At 35.2% G+C, this 21,823-nt stretch overlaps 1 protein-coding gene across 1 annotated transcript in view; it reads left to right on the forward strand.

Annotated features, from left to right (window-relative positions):
- The window catches only part of Arhgap15 (Rho GTPase activating protein 15), a 591,785-nt gene that overhangs the window by 22,990 nt on the left and 546,972 nt on the right, over positions 1-21,823 (forward strand). The window contains exon 2 of the mRNA XM_021723074.3: positions 4,968-5,146. Coding sequence (XP_021578749.2) covers positions 4,982-5,146 — 165 coding nt within the window. The 5' untranslated portion in view covers positions 4,968-4,981. The remainder of the gene's footprint in view (positions 1-4,967; positions 5,147-21,823) is intronic.

Raw genomic sequence — 21,823 nt, forward strand, 5'->3', positions numbered from 1 at the left:
AATATTTTTGATAAATACAGAAACACTCTAAAGACTCACAGAATTGGAGCTTTTCTTTCCCTTTTGTGTATAGCCTGAAATTGATACAGAAGCATAGCCATTCCTAGGAGTTGGGAGCTAAATCAAAATGGACTCTGGGTGTGAGAGTTTCTTCTGAGTCAATATTGAGTAGGCTCTGCTATGGGGTATGTTTCCTATGAATTTATTTCATGAAACTCAAATATAAGATCACTGTGTCAGGAATACCACATCACCCAATCTCAGGAGGCATCATTTTCTAGAATGCAGTGCTAATATTCATTCCCCAGTCACACATGCTGCCTAGCATTACTTAAGGGCATTAACAGAGTGAACTCATAGACACTCTTCTACTTTGAGAACTTTCTTCCATATACTCAAGAGAGTTTCCAGTTTGAGATTTAGGTAAATTTTTCCTTGAGAGTTAAGCAGACATCTGATTAATCTTTTATAACATTGAGTTAAGTTGTCAAATCAGTATGATTACGTCTATGTAACTCATGGATAAGATGGGTATTTTTAAAGGATACAGATAAGGAATAGATGATGGAAATTTCAGAAATTTAATCTGTGTAGATGAGATGAAGCCCAAATGAGTGGGGCTTTGGCAGCCAATATGGAAAGGGACTATAAGGGGCCTGGTAGAGGAAAGACAGGGTTAGGATGTAGACAGCAAGAAACTGAGAAGTGTAGAGAAAGGGCTCCATGTAGGATTCAAATACAACATGCAAAATATGGCACAGAAATAGCCCTATCTACTTAGTATGAAAGGTTCATAATAGAATGAATGAGAATAAGTTGTCTCTAAACCCACAAGTACAGTAGTCACAAGTACCATAGCCACTAGTATAGTTTTACTTCTAATATTATCACATTTCTATCCTCCTTTATCCTCTCTCTGTCCTCCTGAATCTCCCTCTATCCTGCAGTGGAGTTTTGCTTCTCCATAAGTTTAATGAGATATGTGTACATTATGCCAAGGAGAGCCATCTTCCTATATTATCTCCCTTAGAAGTCCAGTTTAGAGTACCAGTTTCTCATAGCACCAGTTGGATCACAAGTAGGGTGTTTTCAATCAGTCCTTTAGCTAGAAGGGGCAAGCAGGAGGACCAAACTCACCCACACAGAGTCCGAAGAATGTGCTCCATGAATTCCATCAGCTCATTCTTCCTTAACTTCCCTCTTACATAATTTTTCCTTTATGACATTTTCGTAGCTATCTTATAATAAATACCACAGGCAATGGCACTCCTTTGCATTGTCAAGCCTTCTACCCAAAATGCCCCATCTGTCCTGACTTAGCTCCAGTATGGTCTGATCTTCTCCTGTAGACTTTAGACTTTCTCTCTCTTTACTTCCCAGTTCCACCTGAGTTGGATGCCATGGCTCCTCTTCTCATCTGGACACAATTTTATTCTCATTTAATTTTGATTTGTTTCTCTGTTGCCCTCAGCAAATTCAAGGGCATTTGGTTAAAAACAGAGATGATTTTTCAAATGCTAAGATAGTAGTATCTGATGGTGCCTGCCACTTAGGATAATTTTAATAAATATTGAAGGAGTAAATTTTTTTCTGTTGATTGGACTCTTCATGAAGGGGTTTTGTGTCATTTTTCTTAATTTTTGCAGAGCAATATAATGCTCTGTAAAAATTAGAAACCTGCAAATATTAAAAAAAACATAAGAACAATTATGAAGGAGTATCAAGTGAATGGCATTGTAGAACAAAATACAGTAGTTTCCCCTTATCTTTGGTTTTGCTTTCTGTGCTTTCAGTTATGCACAGTCAATCATGGTCTGAAAATATTAAATGGGAAATTCCAGAAATAAACAATTTTTAATTGTGTGCTGCTCAGACAGCATGATGAAATTTTATGTTGCTCACTCTGTCTTCTCCACTAATGGGATTCCTCCTTTGATCCAGTGTCTCTTTACTCTTTCTGTTACTTTTCCATTATTTGCTTAGAGCCACCTCTGTTATCACATCAACTACTGCAGTATTATAGTGTACAAGCAAGCCTTGTGTAGTTGCCAAATGCTACATCACAATATCTATGCCATTCACCTTGCTTCCTCTCATCACCCTGGACAATTGTGTCATCCCATATAATCACAAGAAAAAATGGTGAGTATAGTACAACAACAAAGTCTGAGAGAAACTATAAATGCATAACTTTTATTATAATATATTATAGTTGTAATCATTCAGTATGTATACTGTATAAATTACCTTTATCATAGTTATGCACATTCAGGAAAAAGCTTAGAACATATAGGGTTCAGTACTATCCACAGTTTGAGGCATCCACTGCTTGAATGTATCCCTGAAGACCAGTGGAGACGATGTAGTATGTGTGGAAAGTGAATAAAAAGAAGAAACAGTGCAGTGGGATATCAGCTAAATGTGAGAATGAGGTCAGATGGAAAAGGAAATCATGGCTAGAGGAAAGAGTGAGGAGGATAAGAAAAATAACATTGACACTGTGGTGGGCAGAGAAATCAGCCTGACAGAAAGTTCTGAAAAAGGAAGATCTTTCTGCAGCCTGTCCCCAAGAACACAGTCAGGAAAGCCAGATAAGAGGCTTTGTAAGTAATCCTACCTTTTAACAGTAACACATCACCAAGCAAATTACAGGGCTGATCATAGAATCAATACAAGAAAGCAAATATTTGACACTGAAATTTGTTCAGAGGAAGAGGAAGCAACATGTCCTATAAATGGCACATGCCCCGGGTATGTAAATATGGTGGCTTGATGCTCTTGGTCAGAAGATAGTGGCTTCAGCTTGAGCGAGTACCTCTAATATTATAAAAACACCACACTTAGAGTTTGAATGTATTGGATCATATGGAAGATAAAGTCTTGAATGCACTCAGAAGAGAGCCCAAATTTTTCTATTAAAAAAAAAACTTTTCTAGAATGAATTAAAATTTTATATTTGTTACTTCATATTTTTATTTAATACTTTTAAAAAAATCTCTTTTATACTCAATTAGGTAGACTTTATATCACTCATTTAAGCACATAAAACTGAAAGTAAGAGCAAAATAAATTGGTTAAGGAATTCCTAAAACAATTTTCCTGTAAACAGTTTTGTAAATTGTAACTGAATACTATAAAGTGCAAGTATTCAAAGTGTACAAATTGCTCATTTTAATGTATGCATATGCTGGGAAACCACTACAATTAAGATAATGGATATATTTATTACCCCTGAACATTTTCTTGGATTTAAGGTAATCCATCCTTGCCTCTACCCTATCCCTGAGCAATCACTGGTCAGCCTTCTTACATGCTAGTGTATTTATTTTAGAATACTATGTAAGTACAGAATAAATATTTTCTTTTTTTTTTCCATTTACTTCTTTGGACTGTCTTTATTCACTCTTCAGAATGAGTTTGCATTTCTCCATGTGGTTTGTATGCATCAATAATCATTTTTATTGTTTATAGTTTTCACTATATAGATAGCCTAGAATTTGTCTCTCTGGGTAGCCTTTTTGAAATTATGATACATGCATGTATATCTCTTTCTTAAAAGTGTCCCTAGGGAAATTTTTAGTCTGTCCATTCCTCATTTCTCACCTCTGTAAATGTATGGGTTGAATGTCTATTTTATAGATGTTTTATGATAATTAAACCATTGAACACATTGCTTAGCACATAGTAACTAATGAACGTTAACTTATTTTCTAAGTTTCCATTCAATTGCCTGATGGTATTAATTATAACACTTTCCTTCCATTAAAATACTTTTTCTGTTTATTTTAGTGTCTAATTACCTTGACCATTACAACAATTCTTGCCTTATATTTCATTAAACAAAAATAAGGCTACCAGTATGGTTGTCTTCTTAAATTATGATCATTCTTTTGGTTTCTATTGTCCTCTGTAACTGATTAATCACTTTTTGCCCAATGCTGTACACAGGTGCTCAGTGAGAACACAAAGTCTATATAGGCAAGACTTAGAGCCAACAATCAGGAAAGATGAATGTCCACTTCTAGTAATTATCAGCTGTGGTTTCATTGCAAATTTTGTGTTTTAGTGAGATGATGTGTCCACTTGAGGAATTTTAGGGGAGGGACGATAGTTGGAGAGGACCCTGGATGTGAGGAAGCAGCTAGAGCTCTTCTTCTAGTGCCGCCACAGTGGAGTTCCCTTTGTTTTCTTTTGTAAATCATATTTTCCTCACTGCTGCTCATTTAAAGTGTGCCCACACTGAATTTTTTTGCCTAAATCATACTCCCTCTATTACATATACTATTATATATTTAAATATACATATAAAAATATAACAGTGTTGTATGTAAATATACACCAGTGTTGATTTTTCTTTCTCTTCATATTCTTCATGTTATGCCCCACTAAGCTAGCAAATCTATTTCAGGTGGCAGGTGGCAGTGGATGAAGGAATTTAAATTTCCCCTGTGAATGTTGGAAGTGGAAGTGAGGGCTGTGAGATCTCTTTGTTTTGCTCTGACACCAATTCTAGTCTCTTACATTTGACCTGATTTATACATGTTTTGATTCAACAAAAAAATGGTGCTTGTGGTAATGCCTGTGTGTAAAGTGGGTAACAGACCAGTGAAATTATGAATGAGAAGAGAAAATTTCCTCAAGGTGATTAGTGGACACCATGGTTTCTATATAGAAGGATGAGTATATTGTAATGCTATTAGAAATTTCTTAATAGAACTAGGAATTCTGAATATGGGTGGGCCACCTACAAACTTCTGAAGTCTTCTGTCATTACAGTACTACCTACCTATAAAAATCCCATTAAATAAATAACTACAAAGCAGTTACCTTCTATTTACTACTCAGAGAGGTGGAGACTCATTTATTTAATTTTAAATCCTAATTATGCATAGGTACTTGCACCCACCAAGAGTTTTCATGGACAAGTAACTATTTTGAATAATATAATGCTTTTTATATTTTATCAGGATAACACTGTAATATGCAGAAATCTACAACTTCTAATACCTCTGTGGAGATGCTGAATTCCACCCACCAAGGCACAGGAGCTGTGCAAATGAGAATAAAAAATGCCAACAGCCACCATGACCGGCTGAGCCAAAGTAAATCCATGATCCTCACCGATGTTGGGAAGGTCACTGAACCTGTAAGTCAAATGCTCCAAATACCCCAAGTTCCCTTATCATACAGAATTTTTAAAGCTAATTAGCTTTTTTTTATTTGTTTTCCTAATGTGCATGAGAAACTGTTTTTGTAATGCATTTTATCTTGCCTACTTATAGTCATAATAATATCCCCAGTTGCATGAGAAGAGCTGGGTCTAATCCAAAGCGATAAAGTGGATTTGGAGCTAGGCTGAAGAGCACCTTTGACTCATTTTAAGGGCTTCTACTATCATGCTTCAGTGTCATAAAAATAATGAGGTTATGCTAGCATGTGGTGTTTGTACTTCCAAATACAGTACATCACGTTGAAAAGCCAGAGGCTAAAATTAGCCAAGAATGAACTGAGAAAAAAAAAATCTTTGAAAACATGTGAAAAATCTTTTCCTTAAAATCTCGCAGTAATATATGATAGTGGAAATTGTGATTGGATTTGGAATAGGCTTACACGATTAGAATGGTGTGGCTAGTTAAGGTTTGGAGAGGAAGCCATTCTGTCTAGATAATGTGTCATTAGGAAGATTTGAAATAAAATAGTTAGAGATGAACTCTACTGCCAATTGTGTCCCTGGCCCTGCACACATCCTGAGCCACTAAACCCACTGATTGCGATGAGTCTCCTCTGGTTAATTTTCTTCCATAATGGTGGTAACTTGCAGCTGAGGCCATAGGATGTTACAAAATTATTTATGCAATGTTAGCCACTCTTTTGGACCCCAGATCTATTTTGTTTCTCACAGTGAGAACAAGAGCAAGAAATAGGTTAGCTGGGGACAGACTGTAAGTCCCAGTCACCCTGCAGAAACATGTGAGCTATTAATTGAGTGTTCTGTTAATATCGTAGGGGCCTATGAAATATTCAGCTCCCTAACTGAGTTATTAAATGAGATAAACTTGCTGACTAGCATGCTACAGATTATATTTATTCCCCATTTTTCACTTGAATTTCAAGTGCAGAATTAACCCGGAGTACTCTCAGGAGCTTGAGGAACACATGAATTTAATCATTCTTTCCTCAGGTGTTGTAGACACATTTAGCATGAGGAAGCCAGTGATTATATCGGGGAAATCAGAAATACATCTTTATATAAGATAACTAATGGAAAATGCATTTTTCTTTACTCAATTTCTCATTTAAAAGTATTGTCTGCTGGGAGGCATGACACTGTTGTTAGTTGACTTCACTTTTAAAGCATCTAAAATGTTCCTCAAGTATAAGCTTGAGATAGTGGTTAGAGTAAATTATTGGATTCTCTCTATATATTATCAGTAAGAATTGTACCTTTGAAAAAGTTTAAAAGTTAAGTATATTTAATGATGCCTAACATATTTTATTGGCTGTGTTTAACAAAAGGCACTATGCCGCAGTTGTTTTTGACAAGCATGAAAACATCACAGCATGAGACTGCAAAAGGAATTATGGAGAGAAATTACAAGTGATCCATCTCTCAATGAATTATCCACCTCAATAGCCCGCAGAACTCAGCTACCAATTAACACCTACTTTATTACATGTTGGGATGTACTTAATAACTTTCATGTGTTTATGCACTATTACCTTGACTGATGCCTCTTGTACAATTAGGCATAATTGGCATATCAATATGCAAAAGTTAAAAGGATTAACCCTCTTAAAACTAATGAGCATTTCTGTATCCAGCTGCTAAATGAGACAAAATTAGCATTTTTCACTTTTGGGCAGGATTTTATCATGCAGTTTCTCATTGTTGATATTACCTTGTTACATAACTTTAGTTTGGGGGGTTGTATGCTGGACTGCTCGAGAATAAGAGTTTTCCAAAGTTAAATTAGCTATAATTATCCCAGCTTTTGTTTCCGCATTCTTAGCCTGGGCAATATGTATTCCTCGATAAGGAACAAAAATAAAAGTTACTTTTGGTTATGTGTGCTCAGTGCATAATTATATAAAAGGGGTATTTTAGTGAGGATATGTCATTTCACCGAGAAAACTTGGCTCAGAGATACTGTATTGAAAGCTTGCCATGGCACTAATTTTCTTTCTGTCTCAGTTCTTTTCATCTCTTTTTCCATGCACAATTTTCTGACTAGATACTGACAGAATGTAAAGTATTTTGGCATATTTATTCAAACAAGCCTGTTAAAGTTATCTGCTCAAGCTAAACTAAGAACTTGATTTTTTCAGAAGTTGGGTGATGGGGTGAGGTCAAGGAAGAGATTTTGAATTTAGGAGAAGTGGGAAGAGATGTCTTCTAACCTGCCCGTGTTCATGTGAAGTACACTTAGTTGTAACAGAAATTCATATAAAATTGCATACTTAGAGACCATACACATGTTTTGCATCCTATTTGATAAATGTCTAATATATAACTTGTTCACCAAGTATAATGGTTATATAAGTCTTATATAGACTTATCCAACTCTACAATGCACAAGAATCTTATATTACATAATTCATATTGATATGTTATTACAAAAATGAGATTAAATATTTCTGATATCACGTTGATTGAATCACTTTGTCATTCACTCATGAAATTTTTTTTATTTTGTTCAATTAAAATTATTTTATCATGATTATATACTTAGAACACAGTATAAAATTCATATATGGCATTAAGAACCTCTAAATATAAGTATTTTGATATGTCAGAATAAGCATTTACTCAAGCCTGAGCTATGAAAAACACAGGTGAATTTACTTTTAATTTACAAATTTTGATAACTTGAAATATTGTCGGAAAGCATTTCAGTAAAACAGGTATTAGTGTTCCCTTAAATTTCATAGGTGATAGCCCTCATTTCCTTAAACACCAAATACTTATTTTTATTTGGTTAATTAGTGCTTTTTTCAAATTTCAAAGAGATTACTTGGCTACCTGGGGAATGTTGAGAGGTGGGAAATATGGAGTACAGGGTTTGTAAGAAAATTGCCTATCAAGTAAGAGAAATCTGGAGAGCTGCATTCAGTGGGGAAGGAAGCTCTTTGGTCTTGGTGATTTGTTGTCCCATCCTGAGCCCTAGAGTGAGGCCTCTTAAAGGTGAATGGCTTATTTACCAGAATGTGTTGAACAGAAAGCAGACAGCTGACTGCGAGTAAATGGGGCAAGTGAAGTGCGCCTGTTTAAGGGCTAAAAAGGCTAATGTGCAATCCTGCAAATAGCTAATGTGAAAGGTTTACGTGCTTTGATGTTATTTATAAGAGGGATGCTCTAGCCTACTAGACAGTGTAGAATAGATATTAATGAAGAGTTTAAGTAGTCCAAATCAGGAAACTGCAGACATAGGATTCGCAGGCAGGAGTAATTTAGGCATTTAATGCTGGTGTCTTAAGCAGCAACATGTATGAATATTCACAGTTTCCCTCTTGCAAACCCACAGAAGGGCATTACTTCATTCATGGCCGTCGTGAACAGGAAAATATCTTTTTATTGGTGTTCAGATAAAGACTTAGGTCAAGACATTCCTAAACGTTAACATACAAGATTCCTTTTACTTCCATTAACAGATTGTGTTTGTTCATTTTTCTTTTTAATGCATTATCAGGAAAAAGAGGAAACAATTTTCTTTTGTTTCTTACTTCTGTGATTATAGGATACTTGCCAAAGTTGTGGCTAGCCAAAAAGGCAGACATAAAAATTGCTACTAAAAATATAAACCTTCTGTTTAGCAGAGTTTTTGAGAAATATTATGAGATTGTAGGGCTTGTCCATGTTTACTCCAAATCAAGCTTATAGTTAGGTTTGAGGCTTTGTTTGTATAAATTGTCCTGAAGTGGATCCTGATATTTAATTAAAATGACACTAAATCACATTGAATTGATAAGACTTGGCATCTCAAACAAAGGTAATTGCCCGTATTGGTTTTGTGCAAAAATAGCACTGCTTGGAAAATGTGCAGCCAACACAGACTGTCAACTCCATTTATAGATCAATATGTGAAAACCATTGATCAGGCAGGCATGTGTAACAGTAACACTTTGCATTTATTTGTTGTTTTTATACCACATTAAGGCTTACAGGATTATAGGCTTCCTAAATATTTTGACTTCCTCATAAATATATGATCTGTTGCATGTTAATTAAATGAGAGTCTGCAGCCATTTCTAAAACTGTTTTTAGTTTGATGATTTCCTTTTATTGCTGTGGATCGCATGATCTGAAAATGGATTAGTTTCCTTCTGCATAAAGATTATTAAAGCTTATTTTAATGTGTCCTATTTAGTGTAAGATGTGACTGCCTTTTTGCTTTGAAAAATATAGATACCAACAATTATTTTCTCTTAGCGAGTGCCTGATCTTTTTTTATTAACTGGGCATTCTCAGCACTCAGGGTAGAATTATTTCCTGACATATTTTGCACACCCTGTAGATAACGGGTCTTTTTGATTTCCCTGATAGAATTTGTTTTCTTTCTTTTCTTTTTATCTAGCTCTATGATGCAGGCATCTGATCAAACATTATGTAGAAAATAAACTGATCATCTCAATTAAATTCCACACACACACAAATATAATTTGAATTCTGTTTTTTCTGATTTGAGAATAAGCCTTATGAACTGTTCTTACATGCTGCATTCTGCAGTTAAATCTTTCTTATCTCATCATGTAAGGACAGTGTTCTGTTCCTAATCTTTATTGGACTATTGTAGATGACATTTGTAAGCCATTTTGGTTTATAAGGAAAAGCTAGAGGACAGTGGAGTGAGACTCTCCATAGATCCAAGCCTCTGATATGACTACGCAATAATGTGTCTTCCACTGCAATTTTCTTTGCCACTGAGAGGTCAATTCTGTTGAAAAATCTTTTTATATCCTCTCTATACATTAGGAGTGCTGCTTTCACAAGAAAATATTTAGTTTTATATGCAGTATTAGAATTTACAGTATTTATACACAATATTAGAATAATGAAGGAAACATGATTTCAGAAACAGCAAAAACTATATCAACAAATGAACAAAAAATTCAAAGGTTACCTAAAGTAAGTAATTTAGAGTAGTTTGCATTCATTTTGAGGAGTAGATGAAAAAGTTTGTTAGTACTCAGTATGTCCTAGGGGAGAAGATTCAAAACCCATCAGAGATTTCCTTCCTTGTCCTTGTCACCCAACAACACACCATCCTGTCAAAATCTTAAACTGTATTTACCAAGCACACATTGGACTTGCCAAAAGGTTCAGAAAGTTTATAACAATACTGTAGAGTCTAGTTCAAAGAATGAGCCAGGGCTCTTGAATTTATCTATGTGGCTGTGCGGTTTCCATTTTAACTTGAGCATAGCTAAATTTATTTATAATCTCCTACTGATTGAACATGGCGCTGAATGTACATGAGATACATTTTTTTAAAAGTTAGTCCTCTGATTACTAATTTGAATCCAAAACTCTAACCTTGTTAGCATCTGGACTTATTTCCATAATAACAACCCCTTCAGAACCTACAAAGTAATGAATAATTGACAACAAATGAAATGTTTTGATAGTTGTCGGCACAAAGCATGTTTAATGTTTTGTGTTGCTTCCTAGCTAATTATGTAGATGACACATTTGTCAGACCTTGACTGCCATTAGAAACGTGTTTCCAGAGGGGAGAAAAACAGGCTATTCATAGAGTAATTAACTAGAATGCTCAATGACCTGTGAGAGATTCAAATCGCTGCCAGTTCAGACATTGTTTTGTTACAGAGCAGAGGGGTAATTAAAATTCCAAATTACAGTCCTATGATGGAGCATTTGTTTGTTGACAGTATACTCTTACTCGAGTTTGTTAATTCTTTTTTAAATTGCTTCTAATCCATTTTATAGCTTTAGGAGTTCCGTCTTTGAATTTACTGACAACTAATATTATGGTAAATTGTACTTCAATGGAGTGCTTCATGCTTCACAGTTTCAAGGGAGTACAAGGTGGGTGGGATAAAATAGCTCCTTCCCCAAACTCACATATCAGGTGCTGTCAGCAGGAATGCCACTAATGTGGACCTTCTCGTTCAATATTCCCTTTCAAATTCTGTATTTGGGCAAAATGTGCTGGGGGTGGGGAACACAGATGAAAAGGAAAGTAACAATGCACAACTAAAAAAGGAGGAAGAAACCTAATCCCCCAACAAGAAGTGATTGATTAAGTGCTGTGGTAGCAAGGAGGAAAGAGGAGTTAGGGCTGCGGATGATTGGGGGAGCTCTATTGAGACTGTGCTGCTTAGTTCAATGTGGAGGATGCAACAGTCACTAGAAAAGTTCACATCGATCACCAGGAGTGGCAGGTTTTACAGCAATACCTCAACCTCAGGTCAATATCAAACGGTGGGATAATAGGTATCACCCATGAGATTCTTCAAGGAAATGCTGGAAGTTTACAAATCTAGAGAGCTAATGGAGTCTTAAAAATTTCAGCTCCAGTGCAACATTTATTTAGGTTGCTGAAAGTGAGAATATAGTTTTATTAAAAAGATCTGACAGAAGTCACACGGTGTTTGATGCAGTCGAGCTGACAGAGGCATCCAGTGAGCGCTGATTATCCCGAAGTCACTGTCAGCTAGGATTGATTTTCACTTTCTCCGTTTATGTAACGGTTCCTGTAATACAGCTGACCCCAAATCACGTTACCTTGTCATTTCTCTGCATGGATCAAGAAGAGATGAGCTGAAAATAGCTAGACACTGACCTTGAACTTGCTAGAAAAGTGAGAAGTGACAGTGGGGTTTTTCTGTAGTTCATGTACAAAGAGTAAGGCGCACTGTTCTCTGTTGAGTTCACCCTAGCAGCACAAGGGGGCAGAGCGGTACTAGAGATTACAGGTAAAGAGCTTCAGCACCAGCATGTAAAGACGGAAACACTGAGTGAGAGCCAGAGGTCTCATTTTAACATCTTAGTGTAGACATAAAGGAGAATTACTGATGAATCGAAATCTCGAGTCCCCCGATGTTCATAATCAGTAATCTAAAAGTGTACATTCTAATTAAAAGAGGTTACCTAATACTCTGAGTGGCAGCAACTATGCTTTCCCACTAAATTATTTGCACTGTCTCTTATTTAATTCACATGATACTCTCTATCCTCAAAATAACTTTGAAACCATAGTATTATTAATAGAGTTTTTAGGGCAAACTACCAAGGCAATATGTGTTATTTTAGGTATAATGTATCAAGATATGGGAACATTCTTTTCATATTTATCAAGTATCAACATGCAAAAATTAAAAGTGCAGAGTGTTTTAAGGTGATGTGCATGTACAAATAGATAATCTTTAGGCTGGAGAATGGTGCTTGCATTTGATGTAGGTTGTGTCTATTTTGAACTTTTTCCAATTTTAACTTGCCTCAATTTTCACAAATGTCTCTTGATTGATCATCGTTACAAGCTGAATTAATCCAAAACACACTATGTTTGTCTAGTTAAATCACTGTTGTTCTGATACTAAATGTTTCTCATAAATGGCATCTAACAAACTTGCCAAGTGAGGCAGAGAACTGAAACAGTGTGAGAAACAAAAGAGCAAACACTGACTCAGTCATCCCCTAAGTTATAGCACCTTGCATCATGGCAAAACAACATTTTTGAATGTGTGATAATAAAATAATATTTTTGAAAAGCTCCATTAATAATTAGAGCTTTTCTTCCATAGATTCTGTGTGTACATGTAGTATGTTTGTGTGTGTGTGTGTATATATATATATATATATATATATATATATATATATATACACACACACATACTCATATATGTGTTTATATGAATGTATTTCTATATCTGTATAGATAGTATATATACCTATCTATATCTGTATTTGGATACATATACCTATATAGAGATGTATATGTTTATAATATATATCTAAATTATTTTTCTATTATAGGAAAGTAAATACACAAATATATTTGCAAGTTGTAATATCAAAGATTTCCCAAATGATCTTTTGTAGATTTATTTCAGGACACCATGACAATGTTATGATCTGAGAAATAAGTAGAATTCTAATATATTTCAAGAATAGAATAAATAGGAGATTATTCTATTGCCATAAATGAAATACAAAATATTTAGAATAGTATGTCATCACAGAAATCTTTAATAACTAGGTTTTTACCTCTGCTAGAAGAAATGCATAAGTCCTCTGACTTGCAAGGATTTGATATTTGCAAAAGGGTCCATGTTGGGTGATGATGGTGGATTTATAGCTAGAAAATGTGTGTGTCCAAAATTGATGCCTTTGAAAGCAGTCCCAAGGAGCAATTGTATTCCTTGAGAGTCATACAGTGACTGCCTTCCTGCTCTTTAGAGTGTGCAGAAGACCTCTAGGTGCCCTCTGCTAGGTGGAAGGAAACCCACCCTTAAATGGTTGATTAGCCTCTGCTTCTGAGGTCAGGACAGACATAAAGGTGTTGGTTGTTGGAGCAATACCACAGAGTTTTGGGTTTTTGTTTCATTTTTTCCCTTTTTTCCTTCCTTTCAGTGTGCAAGGCTTTTATTAGGGGACTCCAGTCCCTGATGTGTTCAGATTCGGTTTATTGTTACCATCTGTTTAATTACCCTCTCAGGTTTGTGTTGAGAAGCATGAAAGTATTTTATCTAGTTTTTGAATCCCTGTTCCTAAATAGATGTGGTAAAGTACATGTCAGTTTTCAAAGAGCATATTAAAAACTGAGAAGCAGAACCATCTCCAAACAGCAACATGGAAGGCTAAGGCATTATTTTGTACATTAATGCATGTTGCAAATAAATAGCAACTGTGTAGCAATGTAGTGCTCTCACAGACCTGATGCAATCTTCTTTACATGCAACCTCCTACACTTCTCCTTTGAGGTGAAGGATTTTTATGATTCCTATTCATTTCCAATCCACTGACAGTAAGTTTATTGGGGGAAGAGATGTGGGATTTGAGTTGTGAGAGTATGAATGATTGTACTAGGTCAGATAGGTTTAAGAATGTGCTAAAGTTAAGAGAAAAACTATGTACTCAAGAAACAAGGACTGAATTTTTTGAGAAAGATGGAGAAAAAAAGAAAACAGGAATATTGGAGTACTTTATTCTTTCTCCTGTATTTCTTTCTTATTATTATTAATTATTATACTGCATCCTTGTTTTTCCTCTGGAAAATCACCAGAATTTTTCTTCTGATGGTCACTATTGTTCTCATACTATCTGGTGCATTTTTCCATGTGCAAAAACCACTGAATAAAGTTTTAGTTGCTGACACAGAGTTCTCATTAGGTTTTGTCTGAGTTATTTTACATCTTAGTATTTGGGTAAAATCTTAAAAATTCTATAAAATGAAAAAATACCAAATTTGAGTGTGTACATATAAAAATATTTTAGAGGTCATATAGGAAGTCAAAATATAAATAAAAGAAATGAATCAAATACTTTCATTTCCTAAATCAAAGAAGCCAAATGGCTACGTATGTTTCATTTTAATTTATCCCTTAAGAGTTGATTTCAATAAATGAGCATTTTTTTCTGAGTTTCCAGGATATTATTAGATGAAGATTATGTTTGACAGTGTTCAAAAATGGTAGTTTTGTTTTTATGTAAGTGCCCTTCCACGGTACCGGTACCTTAAACATAAATGATCAAAGTGCTGCTCTCTTTTTATCTCTATATGAGGAAACCAGTGCTGTTCTTGCCTTATGCTCTTACATTATCTCTGTGGAGGAAGAGGAATAATGATGACACCAAACTTTCCTCCACTACTTTTGGACACCTGACCTGCTTTCTTTCCCACAGGGGAAAAGAAAGCTACAGCCTTCGTATTTCCAATGAGAAGGGACATGTGTCTCCTTGCATCGAATTGTCTTAGATCATATCATGTAGCACAAAGTGACCCGATACAGGAAGACAGGAAAACAAAGTGACAGTTTTTTTTTGCTCTAATACAAACTCTAACATCAAAACAAGGGGGCAAAACCTAGAAGCCCACTGACAGATGACACAAATTAAATAGCAAGAGCTGATATTCTGTATTTAAAATGTATTCAATGCATATTCTTTTATCAGCAGTGAAAGGTTAATGAACAAATGAGCTTAGCTCAGGTTAGACAAACTAAGTGTAGCTACCACTGTTTATAAAATCCATGAGGAAGTGAATCTGGCTGATACTTGACAATACATCACACGATGTGGTCTTACCTATTGATCACAGCCTGACAATAGGTAACCTTTCATGGCAACTTCCTCTTTTACCATGAATTATTGACAGTGTTAATGCCAATAGCACATGATCAAATAGACAGGAAAGAAATTTACATTCCTGGATGTGCTATCCTTAACCTCCATGATTTTAATATGAAACAGGGGGTGGGGGTGAAGGGAGGAGAAAGAGAGAACAAATCTCTTGTCTGGAAATTCTAATGAACTAATTTCACTTTTGCACATATTATTAATGTGACAATCTTATAATTCTTATCTGCATCTACAACTACAACACACTCTGGATAACAAAGACCTGTTTTTAAGGGAACTTTGCTGTTGTTCTTTTCATCCTTGCATCCACTTTTAGTTTATAGATCCTAGTAAACATTACTCTAAGTTGCATGTCCTGAGGTCGCTGCCTGAATTTTGTGTTTGCTGAATAATTACCATCTCAATGCTACCCCCATATGTGTTCATTTAAGAGTTCCAGTATGGAAAGTAGGATAACAGGTTAAATGTTTCCATCTATGCATCTATTTGTCCATTATTTTACTCATTCAGCAGATGTTCATTGGCACTTATTTTATGTCAGAGGCTATTTTGAAAACTGGGAATAGAAAACCAAAAGCTTCTCTGCTCCCTTGGAAGTTACCTTCAAGTGAGGCAGAATCCTGGTCCTGGTACGTCCTTGAATTAGCCATGTGTTTCCTAGACTTGATCTTTGTCCCTGCTACTACCACCTCCCCACTCTCAACACTAATATTAACATCATGTACTTGCATTTTTTCAGACATATCATACACAGTGTTTAAAACCTCCCTGTGAAATAAGAGACCTTCACTCTCTTTTCACTTTCTGGAGGGTGCATTTCTGTGAGTTGTTAAATCTCAAATGACAAGCTCTGTGTGTGTATTTTAAGTTTAAAATTGTGGAAATCTCATCTGATTTTATGTTTCTATAAGATTTCTTTTGCACAATTTGACACATTTCCTATGCTTTGTCTTTCTGGCTACACACAGAGTATTGAAACACTCTCTTTGGTAGCAAGTCAAGCTATTAGTGCTTCAATCTGGTTAGATTTGCAAGACCCCTTCCATTCTTGTTTCCCTTCCTTAGTCATTATCAAATGAACGATAAACGTGACTGAGTTTGGAATAAGACATCTTATCAATTTTATGAGTAAAAATAAAACATTAATACATTTACATAATATCTATGACTGTTTTTAATTTCATTGCAGTAACAAAACATAGACCTAATTTAGACATTTACAGAGCATTCAAAAATTTCATCAATTTCTGGACTTTTAAAAAATTTACTTTGATCTTTTCTTTGGGTGTTGGCTGATCATTGTGTTACTAGTATTCATGACTTATAGAATTTTCTGGGATAGATCATGGGTTGTTCTGATATAATTTATAAGCCACCATAGTAGCCCCTAACATCAGTGTTACCCTGGTCTATGTAAGGAGAATGGCATCACATTCCTTAAAACACGCTAGTGTCCATGATACTAGAGTGTACTTACATTAACACAAAGCTGATAGCATTAACCATGACAGAGAGATCAGATTACATAGGTTCATTTGGTGTTATGATCTACCTGGAGGCTTACTCTATCAAGGAGAAAAACAGGAAGAAAAAAACTCTTTTGAAGAGTAATATATTCAAATTACTTGGACATACTAGGCCCAAAATATAGTAACAACCAGGTATTAAAATAAGTCAGGTAACAGCTCTGCCTAAGGTGGATGCTTTTAAGATCTTTCTGATTTCTTGATCATGCACAAAATATGTAGTATTGAGGCCTTATAGTTTTTTATTTCTCTTATATGTGGTTGATTGAGCAGTAGTATTGCTACAGGAATTGACAAGGAAAATATTACTAACATGTACCTAGAACTCTGAAAACTTCCTTTCACCTGAGCTCCATAAACCTGTTTTAAGACTTTTCCCCATAAAGGTCAATATTGGCTTTGTGTCTACTATTCACATCCTGTTTGGGGGCTAATGGCTCTAAAGTTGGGGTTATAAATGAACAACTGTTCTACTAACCCAATTATGCCTACAGGTATTTTTAAAAAATCAGCTGAAATGGTGTTTTTATAATTTTGAACGTGAAGGATTTCAGTTGGAGTCATGAGGTCTTCCTGCAAATTACTGTACCTTGAAGTCTTGAATTGATTATCTTAAAGCCATATCATTGACTGGCTGTTCAGGGGTGAGGGCATAATGTGATAATTCAGAAGATTACAATTGTTAGTTACATCTTTGGAAATTCAGACGATGACAGTTGTTAGTCATAAATTTGGAAATGTAGTCTCTACCACATTTCACTGATAGTGTAAAAACAGTCTTTCTTATGTAGCTAAAGATGAATTTTCTTATTCAGATTTTCTCATTTGGGTTTAATTTCAATTTTAGACTCATGTTATTATAAATTAACAAACATCTTGCTGCCTTTTAGATAACACTAAAAAATAACTGTGGCTATCTATGGAAATGGTGTTCTCTTGTCACCAAGTTATAAATATTCTATTTATTCTGGGTTATCTATGATTTAACTTTTGTGAGTTTTGTTAAATAGCTCTGAAAACTCAATGAGAAGCTACTTGGTATTTAAGTGAAGCAATGCACCTCTAACCCTGATAGGGAAAAAAAAAATCACACCAGACCCTTAAAAAGTGAGAAATGATACTAACAATTTACAATATGCAAGATTTAAATCAACTCAGATTCATCTAGTCATCCAATTACTTGTCATTTACTTTACATTTTTACTAATTAAACTTAATTTGAAGATTTCTCGACTTTGTTAGAATTTCTATTTCCTTTTCTGATGACATGTAATATCCCCTAAGAAATGAAAACAGAAATGAACTCTGGAAATACAGTCTCATCTCAGGTCCCCTTTATCAAAATTTCTTTTTCTGGAACGTGTGTTTTACCAAACAGAAGCTTTTATATAGAATAGGTTCACATGAGGAAGAAAATGTTCCTCATAATAAAGCTCAAAGTCCCCTTAGAATCTGCAGACTTAGGATTGGAATGCTGAATTCAACCTAAAGATATGTATTATTTGGTCTATACAGAGGTTTTTTTCCCTCCATTTCCTTTTTAATTTAGTTGACATTTTAACATTTTCACAGGAAAATTTGTTTTGCAACAGCTTTTAAAAAAAAAAATAGAAATTCTAGTGTCACAAGTTTCCCAAAGAGCATGCAATAACCTGCTGATGTTAAGTCATTATTACCCCATGTAGATGGGGCAAATGCCCAAATTCACAACACTTTGCCATCCATCACAGATGGTATTTCCCAATGGACTTTTGAATTGGTAAAGTTGGTTTCAAATATCTGTTCCAGCTTTTGCATGCCCACTGACAATCATGAGGCACTGAGCAGTTATTCAGATAACCATAAGACACGCATATTCTTTAAATAAAAGTTTTCATTGATAGGAAGGAATAAACTTTTGAAATAGGAAGGAACATTTCTTTCATATATTAGTGATTTTTTTTACATAATAGAAACTTGAGGAAATTTATCCTTTGCTGATTCCCAAAAACAGAAATTAATGAGCCTATGGCACACCAATTGCCAGTGAAAAATCAAAGATACACTGATGGGGAGATGTGGCAAGCATCTGTCACTGAAGTGGCCTTTCTAGGTTCAGTGAAACCTGTCAATGGCCTGTATCATAAGAGATAGTAACACCTTTGTTTCTTAATAAATGTTCCGTATTTTGACCAGTAATATTTTCCTATAGTCAGGTTTAGAATTAGTTTTAAGTAACATAAGTCAGATGTAAAACATCTCTCATGTCCATCTCCATGATAGCATCATCAAAATATGTAGCCACTGCATAGCAGAAAATGGGATTCTAGTGATTATGTGCTTCAACTAGTGTTGAGCACACTTGGAGAAAAATCCTAGATTTGTCTCATGGTTACCATGTTACTTTGGGCAAGCTTGACAAATTTGAGCCTTAATTTCTACAACTTAAGATGAATATAAAGATATCAGTTACCTATAGAATTATGAAGATTAAAAGAGAATGTATATGAAATATAAAGTATGACACTTAGGTAGTATTCAAAAATTATAAATTACTTTTATAATTATGTCACTAATATGTACAGAATTATTCTGTCATGCCTGCTTCTGTACCTTTGAGATACTCTGTGTACCTCTGCCAATTGATCATCATCTTTCAGTAAATGGGCTAATAATATCTACCTATATTCTGAATCATTCTGATTCAAACAAACTTGAGCCTTTATTTTACCAAACTTGATTGATTTTACCTTCTGATTCTTAAAAGAGATCTTTGAAATATGTCTTTGTTCCATGAAAAATTCCTACTGGTTTCCATTCTCAGCTATGACTTACATTTTTTAAAATAATACAAATGTGAACCGTTTAAGGGTGTTATGGTTTGGATCTGGAATGTCCCATAAAGGCTCATGTATTTAGAGCTTGGTTAACAGTGCCATAATGTTCAGAGGTGAAGCTTTTAGGAAATGATTGGATTATGAGGTCTCTAACCTCATCAGTAGATTAATCTATTAATGGATCCATAATTTGCAGGGACTATTGAGAGGTGCTGAAAGATACTGAAGGTGAGACCTATTTGAAGTATGTGGGTCCTGGGGAAGTGCCCTTGAAGTCTATATTTTGTCCCTGGTCTCTTTGTATCTGTCTCTCTGCTTCCACCCTGCCACAGGATTAGAAACTTTCTTCCTCTGCCAACCTTCCTTCCTCTTATCTATGATGTTCTGCCTCATCTCAGACCAAATGCAATGGAGCTGGGCAACCAGGGACTAAAATTTCTGATACTGTGACCTGAATTAAGTCTGCCCTTTTAGTGTTGTTTTTCTCAGGTATTTTCTCACAGTGATGGAAAACTGACTAATTTGGGGTGCATCCACTATTTACTTGGTACTATGCTTATTATTTAAAAAAGAAAATTTATTAAACCCCATACCAACAAATAAATGTTGGAATTAAAGTACAACTCCAAGGCTGTCTGATACCAAAGCCCAAGTTTTGAACAGTCATGCTCTGTAAGTCCTGAGACTGATAAGATGAGTATAAATAAGATGCATATCCTCTTTTATGCTTATTAAACTATTAAATTTTAAAGAACCAACTCAACCTCAACCTCTACTCAAAGTTTAATCTGACTAGCCTTCCCTTGTCTGAACTCGCATAGCAAATATTCATTTGTTTTTATATAATTATCCATTATGCACAACATTAGTGTAATTCTTTGTTTTGGTTTGAAACCTTATTTTCAATACTGTTATTCAGCTTTTATATTTATATATTTTATGTTATGTTTTACTGTTATTTAACTTGTTATATTTTCATATAAAATCCCCTATAAAAATGGAAACTTCTTAAAGTTAGACATAGTAATGCCTTACCTAGTGAAACTTTGTTGACAGTATTTAATATTATTTTAATTTAAAATATTTTAAAAGGTTCAAAAATATTATGTGGCTAGTAATACCCAATTAATAATAACTTTTTCAATTTTTGAACAAAACATCTTTGATGATACAACATGGACAAAAACACTCAAAAGAGTAACAAAAGATTAGACTCTAAGGAGAGCAAGCAACAATATGTGTGAAGGAACTGAATCAAGGAACAAAAATAGCTATAGTAAATTATCGCAGGAGAGGCAGCACCCTGCCAGGGTAGTTTCCTTCTTGGAAGGTGTAAGCCACGTGAGAAAAAGAAAGGCTAAAATAATTAGTGAAGAAATAAGAGACAGAGCTAGAAATTAAGTTTGAAAGGGAAAACAGAGCTCCTGATAGGTTCTTCAGTCCTGATACAAGCTGGAGTTGAATAAGGGAAAATGGCTCCCTTCTTTATTTAAGGGTGTGTATATCAAAGGCAGGACTATGATTTTAGTGGGAGGAGCCCTGCTTCTGGGTGTGGCAGGGGTCTTGGCAATCAACAGGTTGATTGGTCTTGGCAAGCCATACCCATCTCTGAGAGGCTGTGTGGCTATGTGGCTCCAGCAGGTTACCCCATCTTCAGTGCAGTGCTGGTTAGGAATCACCTGTATCAGGCAATCTCAAATCAGAAGGGTTGCCCCTGAGAATTCCCAATACCAGAATGTTCTACCCAATGGCTTCCATGTTGATTTGGTTCATTCACATGTCATGGATGGCTCCTGGCAGTTAATCCCTGTTTCACCTCATGAATAGTGAAGGACTAAGGACTAAGACAAAATGGGCATCTCCTCTCTACCACTGCCTGCCTTGTGGCTTGCATGCAACAGATGCATTGCTGAAGTTGAAATTGAGGCTACAGAGAGCACCAGTAGAAGGGAAGACTGAGGATTTAACTCTTTATATATATGACTAATTTGTTGATTACATCAAAGAACCAGGCAGGGCTCTCTGGAGATAACCCTACATTGTTTATCAAAACTATACTAGGCAGTCTCATTGACTATGAAGTTTAGTAAAGAATGGTGCTTATTGAACTGCCACAAGCTGTACCTTACTCCAGGAAAGGAATTCAGCCACTCATCTATATA

The sequence above is a fragment of the Ictidomys tridecemlineatus genome, chromosome 7 (genome assembly GCF_052094955.1).
Source record: "Ictidomys tridecemlineatus isolate mIctTri1 chromosome 7, mIctTri1.hap1, whole genome shotgun sequence".
NCBI lineage: Eukaryota > Metazoa > Chordata > Mammalia > Rodentia > Sciuridae > Ictidomys > Ictidomys tridecemlineatus.